This window comes from Montipora capricornis, chromosome 13 (assembly GCF_036669925.1).
Source record: "Montipora capricornis isolate CH-2021 chromosome 13, ASM3666992v2, whole genome shotgun sequence".
Classification (NCBI taxonomy): Eukaryota; Metazoa; Cnidaria; class Anthozoa; order Scleractinia; family Acroporidae; genus Montipora; species Montipora capricornis.
The window spans coordinates 22,007,402-22,017,401 of NC_090895.1; the positions used below are offsets into that span (position 1 = coordinate 22,007,402).

Consider the following 10,000-nt stretch of genomic DNA (forward strand, 5'->3'; position numbering starts at 1 on the left):
TGCTTCATATATCAAATGACCCAATCCAGTCTCGGACATCTAAAAATTTTGAGGGAAGACTGTTGATATTAAGGTTGCCAATAATACAGCGCTTGCAATGTTCGCTAAGTCTAGGCCTTCATCGACATCCGCCGCGTTCAATAGTTCGAGTGTTGTTCGCACTCTAGCGAAATATTCAAGGTAACTTCGTTAAAGAAAGGCAAATTACGATGAAGGTGACCGTATTTGCCAAAAATTACCAAAGATAAAGCCAGAAACAGAAGTAAGATCGCAGAGCTATCAAAAGCACATCTGCGTGCCATCATATGCCATCTGGGCGGCTTATGCCATCTCTTGAGACGTTAAGTGTTCACGAGAATACAGCCTTATGTATGTTTTGAAGAACTCCCTTACTCTTACTTCCGACCAGCTCTTTCAGCTTGACTTCTAAGTCTCAGCACCATTCCCCGAATACGTCCATTATAATATCACATTCTTTCACTTCATATCCATGGTACTTCTGCTTTGATTCCCAATGGAGCGGTCCGTATTTCGCGGTTTTCTCCTCCTTCCTTTTTTCACGGATTGTAACCCATGGGCAACACATTTTGGGCACTTAATGATCATTTCTGACGTAGTAGAGAGGATCGCGTCAACTTCCACCCAACGACTGAAATAAACTAACAATACTGACACTAACGAGTGCTCCCCTGTTGTTAGCGGCCCAAGTAAGTCCAGCGACAGGTCTTGCCATGGTCTCTGAATGTCACAGATGAAGTTACAGTCTCCTAGGTGACAAGCCGATACCTAAAACACTCTCGACTCTTGCGTTCTGCATCCTTATCTACACCTGGCCACCACACTTTCGCTTACTACGTTGGACGACATGGCCAATAAACTTCAGTTCGTTACGTACACATGCATATGACTTTGGAGCTCCCTTCCAGTTTCCACTAACAAGGCAACCACGCATAACTTGCAGCTCCTAATCTTCGGTCGAGACTCTCTCAGTTTCGTGAATCTTTAAGGCTACAGGTGCAGACCCTAATGCAGCCATTCGAACATGCTCATCATCAGAACAGCATTTCCCTGATGCAGAGATCTTTGCTAAACGTGCAAGTGCATCGGCAATATTGTTCCACGATGTGACACAACGTATCTTTTTGTTGTAATGTTGCAATCTTGGTACTAAGCTCTTGATACGATCTGATGGCTTGGACCCCGTAGAGTAAATCACATTCAGGGCCTCGTGATCTGTTACCAGATCGACTATATCTGAACCCCGTACAGGGATAAGTTGAAGCGTTCACACGCCCACACCAGCCACAGGGCCTCTTTCTCCTCCGGGCTGTACCATCTTTCCACATGGCTGGAGCTGCTGCTTGCATAACAAACTGCTCGGCCTTCCCCATTCCTCTGTGGCATCAACACCGCCCCTAGGCCCACTGGACTGGCATCCGCTATTACTTAAGTGTGTGCTGGCCAGGTGCCGTTTCAGTTTTTGAAACGATGCTTCCTGCTCGATGCTCCATACAAATGAGACGCCCTGCCTTGAGATTGCCCGCAGGGGTTCTGCCATGGTTGCAAAGCTGGGGAGTGGCCTGCGGATTAGGCTACGAGCTAATGTGAAAGTTACATTGTAATAGCAGTTACATGTAACTTTGACAAGACATTAAAGCGAGTAGATCTCTCAGTATAATATGACAGTATCATATTATGACCAAATGTGTTATAATATTGAACCTAAACTCCAATTTAACAGAGGAAAGTCCTTCATGCGTTGAAGCAATAATGAATAATGAATAGCCTACAAAAATTTAAAAAGAATAATGAATAATTCAAACAAAACACACAAAGAGCAATGAATAATCGAGATCCAATTATTCAGCTTCCACCTCGGAGTACGAAAGCCGCGAAAAACCATGATGTCATGCTCACCAAAGGTTTACGGTGTTTATGGTTGTGTGGTTGTCTGCTGACTGGTTCTTACTGCTCACTAAGCGAGGAATGCCTGAGGAGAACTTGAACAATACCAGATTTCTTCCTTCAAAACGGCTTGCTTTGTCTTTCAAATTTCCCGGGCGCCGCCATATTGAATAATTGCGACGTGTCGTGGTTGCCCTATTGTTCCAGAACAAAGGCTTTTTGTGCCCCAACAATAGGTCCACCACCACACATCACAATTATGGCGGCACCCGGGAAATTTGAAAGCCAAAACAAGCGCTTTTGAAATTCTTTTTTTTTTTTGGATACAAACTGCTTTCATTGGAAAAAGTTTGAACAATTTTAATTGTTAACATTATGTTCTGTGGTTTAACGTTATTTTGTTGTTTTAGCGGAGGTTCCCTTTAAGGATAAAGAGCAGGAAGAATTCTGATATTGCTCAAGTTCTCCACAGGCATTCCTCACGCTGCGAGCAATAAGAAGTGGTCAGCGGAAACGCGCACAAACATAAACACAATACTGAACCCTTGGTGAGCCTGAAGTCATTGAACTTCCCTGCTTTCGTACTGCATGACAATTTAAAGGCTTGCCAGCAATTTTGAGGCTAGGAATTTCAAAGTTAAGCATCCCGAAGTTTAAGAGTGCTTTAAACAGCATTCTCCACATCATGACAAGGCAGCCGGTACGAACTGAATGGCAAAAAGGTATTACCTGATTCCCTTTCTGAAATACAAAGGTGCAAGATATTTGTCAGCTAAATCCATTTGCAGGTGCAGGAAATTGGACAGGGTGTCGTGGTAAAGGAACCCTTTGAGGTGTCATCAAACATGAGAACTCAGCATGCATTCTCTCCACGTGAATGAGACTTTCAGGAACCACAGACTTCTGTGTGATTTCCCGTTGGCTCTGAAATGTTTCTCGAACTGATAGCTTTGTTAGTGGTACGTATGATTCACGTTACCTATTATAGATCCCTTCAGTGCCGTTAACTTTCCTGGACAGTTTAGTTATAAATTTTGCTGCCCAGTTACCCGAAGACAGTAATTTGCATGAATGAACGGCTTGCCAGAAGATGTGATTTTTTGAAATATAATAACTGCAAATCTGCTTGATATCTGACTGTCAAACCTAGCTAAATATATTCTATAGGAGATATTCTAACGGCCTTGCGTGAAATCACCGTTATTTGAAAGAAAAATAATCGCAAATAAAAAGTACGAAAAATCAAAATTTTGTCTGAGGTACACATTTGAAATTGATTGGCCTGCAGAAACTTGTGGAGTGCCCGCGGAGTTTTTAGCAACAAACGATTCACAAAGAGTGAAATATTCACATTCACTCTTCCTTTGGATCCAAATTTGAATGCTAAGACTGGAAACGTTGGTTAAAACATGATTTATTTTCAGCTTTTTAAACAAACCTCTCACCCCCTTGTCAATGACAAGGCTTAGGGATCACTTGGGGGGTGGAGGGGAGGGTGAAAAAGTGATACCATGTTTCTTCAGAGGAAGAATGAAAGTTTGCCATGATATAAGTAGATTTTTAACTGTTGATCTGACCTTTCAAGGAAATATTTTGCTAACAAAACTCCAATTTTTAAGATGCAAAATTTCCCTTAACATATTACCAGGCATAAATCCCCCTCCTTCCCCTCCCCCCCCCCCCCCCCCCGATTCTCAGCTCAGGTTTTCTTTAGAAATCAAACAAATACCACTGTGAGTAGTTTCATCCCAAGGACTAACTACACACAAAGTATGAAGGAAGGTTTTGTTTGACCATTTCCATTTTTGCGCAAGCCTTAGCGACATTCGCTTTTAAGAGCATATGTGGTTCCCGTTTTTAGGGGATCAGTAACCACAATTTTTATTACACCCTGAGGATTATAGACAAATTTCAATATGGCGTCTGTTACAGCGATAGAACTGATTAATTAGTACCGGAAACGCACAAAGCTTTGATTGACATTTTAAGAGAATTCATTTGAGTGACTAAGGCTTAAGTTTCAGATCAGTTAATAGCACGTGTTTGAAAGGATATGAGTTAGTCGCTAACCAGTTTCAGCAGTTTTAAACCGTCGAGTTGTTCAGTTTCAAGAGTTCGTAGTTTACGGAAACCCGCCACAGAAGTAAGTTTAGTTCAGTCTTTTATTTTGATTCTTTTCTGTTCATTTGCTCAGAGATTTCGCGTATTCAAATATTTCAGTAATTGTTATGTAATTTTGTTCATTTCAGATCGAATAATTATCATAGTGAATAAAACATTGATTATACGATACACGGTTTCTTCCGTAAACTTTCAAAACGTCGATACTCCAACTGTCCACTTCATTCGATTTCTACGCTAACCTGGAGGTCACGAGGAGTTCGACATGTCAGAAGCTCTTAAAGAGGCAAAGGTCACCCGCCGAAATGGAAAAGCAGCGCTAACCAGGGCTGGAAAATCCCTTCGACACACAATCGAAAGCAAACGTCCAGCTACCGAGGTAAGAGAGTCACTTGCTAAAGTTCAGGAGGCATACGAGAAGCTCACTCAGAAGCATGAAGAATTAACAAAATTGATTGAAGATGATGAAGAATTTGAGAAAGAGGAAATGTGGTTCGAAGAGTGTCAAGAAATGTTTATGAGAGTAGAGGTTCAGGCAAAAGAGTACATTGATGAAACAGAAACAGCAAAGAAAATTTCAGTTAGTAAGAAAGATGATATTTTAAACGATGTTGTTGAAACTTATCCTGGTTCAGCGAGTCCACCACAAAACAACAGTGGAATCTTAGGAATGCAGTCGGGTGGAAACCAAAGTATTAACACTTCCGCTAGTAACACCTCAGTTGTGAATAATCAAGAAAATAATCAAAATACCGCTGGTGATTCGTGTGGCTTTAAAATGGAGAAACCAAAGATGCCTAAATTCTCCGGAGACGTTAGAGAGTATGCAATATTTAAGGCAGACTTTAAACACGCGATTGAATCGAAGTACAGCACGCGCGATGCCATCACTTTTCTGCGCACGTGTCTCCAAGGCAAACCGCTTGAGTTAATTAAGGGAATAGGGACAGATTACACCGCAGCATGGGAATATCTGGACTCAATTTATGGCGATCCTAGAGTTGTCTCTGACACCATCATGCAAGATGTAGTTAAGTTTAAGCCACTCCGAGACGGCGAAGATGCTCGATTTTGCGACTTAGTCCACCTTGTAAAACGATGTTACAACACGTTGAAAGAGATTGGAGTTCCAGGTGACATGGATAACAGTCATATGATGTCATTAATTGAAAAGAAAATGTGTGCCGATGACAGAAAAGTCTGGTCGAGAGATCTAGAAAAGAACGGCAAGCCGGCGACTCTCCATCATCTGATGACGTGGATGACCACTGACATGAAGTCGCGCATGCGAGCCACCGCTCCCCTCAGGACAAGTAGTACTCATCACGCAGTTAATTACGTAACTAAAGGAAATGAAGAACGAAGCAAAGTATCAACCTTTAAATGTTGGCTGTGTAAAAGTTCAACTCACTGGCCGGATCAGTGCCTGAAATTTGCTGCGTTAATTCAAGATGAGCGTTTGAATGCCGCCAAGGAGAACCACGCCTGTTTTAGCTGCCTTAAAAGAGCGGGTAGGGAACATAGAATGTCCAACTGTAGCAGAAGAACACAATGTACAGAAACGGTGAACGGCAAGCAATGCAAATACTACCATCATCCTCTGCTGCACAGGAATGCAGACGTCAGAGTAAGCATCTCTTCAGTCCTGGATAGTCAAGATGCATTACTACCGATTATCTCAGCAGAAATAGGAGGGAAAGGATTATACAAGCGTGGCAATGTACTTCTCGACTCTGGAGCTCAACTAAGTCTGATTCGTATGGAGACAGCAGAGAGTCTTAGACTAGACGGGAAGAACGTTTCAATTACCATAACCAAAATAGGCGGAGAAGAGGAGCAAATGAAGACAAAAGAGTTCAAGGTACAACTAACCTCTCTAGTTAACAGGAGAAGTTTCGTTGTGAAGGCAATAGGGATTCCCCGAATAAGCGATGACATTGCCGGAATTTCGAAGGAGGATGCTTCAAAAATGTCACTTCTGACGAAAGAGAAGATTTATCGAGGCTCTGGTCCAGTAGACCTACTTATTGGTATAGACCACGCCCAAATGTACATTGGCGAGACGAGACAATCAGAAAATCTGGTGGCCAGGAATTCACCGCTTGGATGGGTGGTATTTGGGGCAACAACCAGCAAAAATCAAGAAACAAATAGAATATTTCTCGTCAGCTACACTGTTCCTGTTGATCTGTCAGAATTTTGGTCCACAGAATCCATCGGAGTAGCAGTGAAACCCTGTGTCTGCTTAGCGGATAAGTTAACTCAGTCAGAACGAAAAGAAACAAGAATGATACAAAACTCCTGCAAGAAAGTGAGAAATCAATGGATGATTCCCTATCCGCGGAAAACGGATATCCCAAGTTTCTCCCCAATAACCGGTCACAAGTTATGAAAAAGTTTGAAGCAACAGAGCGCCGATTAATGAAGCGAACGCTAAAGCATATAACGAGCAGATGCAAGAGATGGAAGTAATAAAGTTTTCTAGAAAGTTAACAGACGCGGAATTGGCAGAATACACTGGTCCTGTGCATTACATCTCTCATCACGAGGTTTTGAGACCAGATAAAAAGAGAACGCCCATAACAATTGTTTTCAATTCGTCCTCGGTATATCAAGGCCACCGACTGAACGACTATTGGTTAAAAGGACCGGACCTGTTAAACAGTATTTTTGGGGTCGTTCTGCGCTTTAGAGAAAATCACTTAGCCATCAGTGGTGACATATCCAAGATGTACCACAGAATCCTGATACCAGAGGAAGACCAGCACGTACATCGATTCCCGTGGAGAAGTATGGAGATAGATCGAAAGCCTGACACCTACGTGAAGACCGTTTTGACGTTTGGTGACAAACCAGCGCCAGCTATGGCACAGATAGCCTTCAGAAAAACAGCAGCAGAAGGAGAAAATCACAGTCCGAGTGCAGCAAAGACACTGAAAGAAAACAGCTACATGGACGACATTCTGGACTCAGTGCAAACTGTGTCAGAAGCCCGGCAGCTGACGACGGAAATTGATGAGGTGTTAGCCAAAGGTGGTTTTAGCATTAAAGAATGGCAATCAAATAGAGATTTAAAGGACACTGGCGATAAACAGAATGAAGAAGTGAGCGTTCCTAATGGATCAGGAGAGGATAAGGTCTTAGGCATTGTGTGGAACTCTACCGAAGATTCCTTTAAGTTCAAAGTGAAATCTGAAACCATAGACTGCCTAAACTCAAGCGAATGGACTAAGAGAAGTATCCTCAGTCAAAAAGCAAGAATTTATGACCCTGTTGGCTTCGCAGCAGCTTTTCTGATACGAGGTAAGATTGGTTTTCAAGAGCTATAGCAGCAAGGATATGAGTGGGACCAAGACCTCCCTTCAGCAGTGCAAGAGAAGTGGCTCAGTCTTTTCAAGGAAATGAAAGAGCTTAATGAAGTTTCTTTTCCAAGAAGTTTATCCCCACCGGAACCCGCAGATTCCCAACCGACACTTTGTGTCTTTGCAGACGCATCTCAAGACGCATTTGGCGCATGTGCTTACATCAGATGGGCAGTAGAGAAGGGTGAATTTGACATCAGATTCATAGCAGCCAAGTCAAGAGTAGCTCCCCTCAAACAGATCACAATCCCGCGGCTTGAGCTACAAGCGGCTGTATTAGCTTCCAGATTACAAGCCACAATCAAGGAAGAGTCTCGTTTCCAATTCAAAGAAACCGTCATCTTTACCGACAGTGCCATCGTGTTAGCATGGGTTCGTGGCAAGATCAGGCGTTACAAACCGTTTGTCTCTAGCAGAATAGGAGAAATTCAAAGTCAAACCGACCCAGCACAGTGGAAGCATATTCCAAGCCGACACAACGTAGCAGGTGATGTCTCGCGTGGTATAGTGGTTACGGAGTTGTCAGGGAGATGGCAGTCCGGACCAGGTTTTTTACCCCTGCCTAAAGAACAGTGGCCCCAGAGCGAACCAGAGCCGAACCAAGAAGAAGTAGAGAAGGAATGTAGGAAGACGTTGAATGTAGGAGCTGTGGCATTCTCGCCAACTATAGTTGACAGCAATAGATTTTCCTGTTGGACGAAACTAGTTCGCGTGATGACATGGGTACTCAGGATGAAGAGAAAGTTTCTAGCTAAGATAAAGCAAACTAACGAGTCCCAAATGTCTCAAGGACCGCTATCTGCTCAAGAGTTAGAGGAAGGCAGAAAACATGTTATCAGATACGCACAGAGAAGCCTGCAGAACCGCCTGGTGAACAACGAGTTCAAGATGCTAAGTCCCTTTGTAGACGATGAAGGCATTATCCGAGTTGGAGGACGCGTCGACAAGGCAATCGTATCCTATGAAACAAAGCACCCAGTATTGTTACCTCATGACCACATCGTATCACGTCTTATCATACAAGAAGCTCATCGATGCAGACATCCCGGGGTAGCGACAACAGTAGCTAAAACGAGAGCAAACTATTGGATAGTGCGCGGTCACGACCTTGCAAAAGCAGTCAAGTACAAGTGTGTTTTTTGCAGAGAAATGGAACCAAAGACAGAAACGCAGATCATGGCCGACCTACCTCAACACCGAACGGCACCAGACACCTCGCCATTTCACTATACGTCGTGCGATTATTTCGGTCCCTTCACGGTAAAAATTGGAAGAAACAAAACGGCGAAGTACTATGGAGTTATTTTCACATGCCTCAACACCGGAGCCGTCCATCTAGAAATAGCTACTGACTGTTCTACCATGGAATTCATTTAAACGCTTCGCAGACTTTTTTCCATCAGAGGTTACCCCGCTATGATGATAAGCGACAACGGAACGCAGATGGTAGGGGCTCAAAGGGAACTCCGCAAGATGATTGAAGGATGGGACATTGCAACACTTCGAGAATATTGTGCCGATAAAGGAATGCCGTGGAAGTTTATAACCCCAGGAGCACCACACCAGAATGGTTGCGCTGAGGGTCTTGTAAAAAGTTGCAAGACCGCTATAAAGAAAGCAATGGCAAATCACACCTTGACGCCTTTTGAATTGTATACGTGTCTTTTAGAAGTTGCTAACCTAGTCAATCAACGTCCGATTGGTCGAGTTCCAAATGATCTAGACGATGGAGCTTATTTATGTCCGAACGATATGTTGTTAGGTAGAGCGTCTCCTCAAGTTCCGCAGGGCCCATTCAGTGAGACAAGGAACCCAAGGAAAAGAGTAGAGTTCATCCAGCAGATTGTGGACTCCTTCTGGAGAAGGTGGACAAGAGATGTGTTACCCTTGTTAGTACCACGGAGGAGGTGGAACGTAGACAGACATAACGTTTGTGTTGACGACTTTGTCATGGTACAAGATTCGAATGCATTGAGAGGAAAATGGATTACCGGACGGGTAATAGAAGTGTACCCAGGAAAGGACGGAAAAGCCAGGAACGTGAAAGTAAAAACACCAACTGGCGAATATTCAAGACCTATCACGAAAATAGCAGTAGTGCAACCAGCCGAAGGCTTTGAGTAAGATGAAGAACGCTTCCTTCATCGGGGCGGAGGAAATGTTACAGCGATAGAACTGATTAATTAGTACCGGAAACGCACAAAGCTTTGATTGGCATTTTAAGAGAATTCATTTGAGTGACTAGGGCTTAAGTTTCAGATCAGTTAATAGCACGTGTTTGAAAGGATATGAGTTAGTCGCTAACCAGTTTCAGTAGTTTAAGTCAACCAGTTTCAGCAGTTTTAAACCGTCGAGTTGTTCAGTTTCAAGAGTTCGTAGTTTACGGAAACCCGCCACAGAAGTAAGTTTAGTTCAGTCTTTTATTTTGATTCTTTTCTGTTCATTTGCTCAGAGATTTCGCGTATTCAAATATCTCAGTAATTGTTATGTAATTTTGTTCATTTCAGATCGAATAATTATCATAGTGAATAAAACATTGATTATCATGCACATAATAAATGAGTGGTTATCAAGCGGCGAGTCCATAGGGAAACAGTGGCATATCATCTGTG

At 43.0% G+C, this 10,000-nt stretch overlaps 3 protein-coding genes across 4 annotated transcripts in view; 1 reads left to right on the top strand and 2 right to left on the bottom strand.

Annotated features, from left to right (window-relative positions):
* The window catches only part of LOC138030115 (tyrosine kinase receptor Cad96Ca-like), an 86,538-nt gene that overhangs the window by 47,540 nt on the left and 28,998 nt on the right, over positions 1-10,000 (bottom strand). The gene's annotated exons all lie outside the window — the stretch shown is intronic.
* Positions 1-10,000, bottom strand: part of LOC138030700 (uncharacterized) — a 42,191-nt gene that overhangs the window by 31,374 nt on the left and 817 nt on the right. The gene's annotated exons all lie outside the window — the stretch shown is intronic.
* LOC138029490 (uncharacterized) lies at positions 4,292-6,418 on the top strand. The gene has a single exon (XM_068877213.1). The coding sequence runs from the start codon at positions 4,292-4,294 to the stop codon at positions 6,416-6,418; it is 2,127 nt and encodes a 708-aa protein (XP_068733314.1).

Bases quoted from the DNA above. Each gene is read 5' to 3' on its own strand.
- LOC138029490 (XM_068877213.1), top strand. From the start codon at position 4,292: ATGTCAGAAGCTCTTAAAGAGGCAAAGGTCACCCGCCGAAATGGAAAA.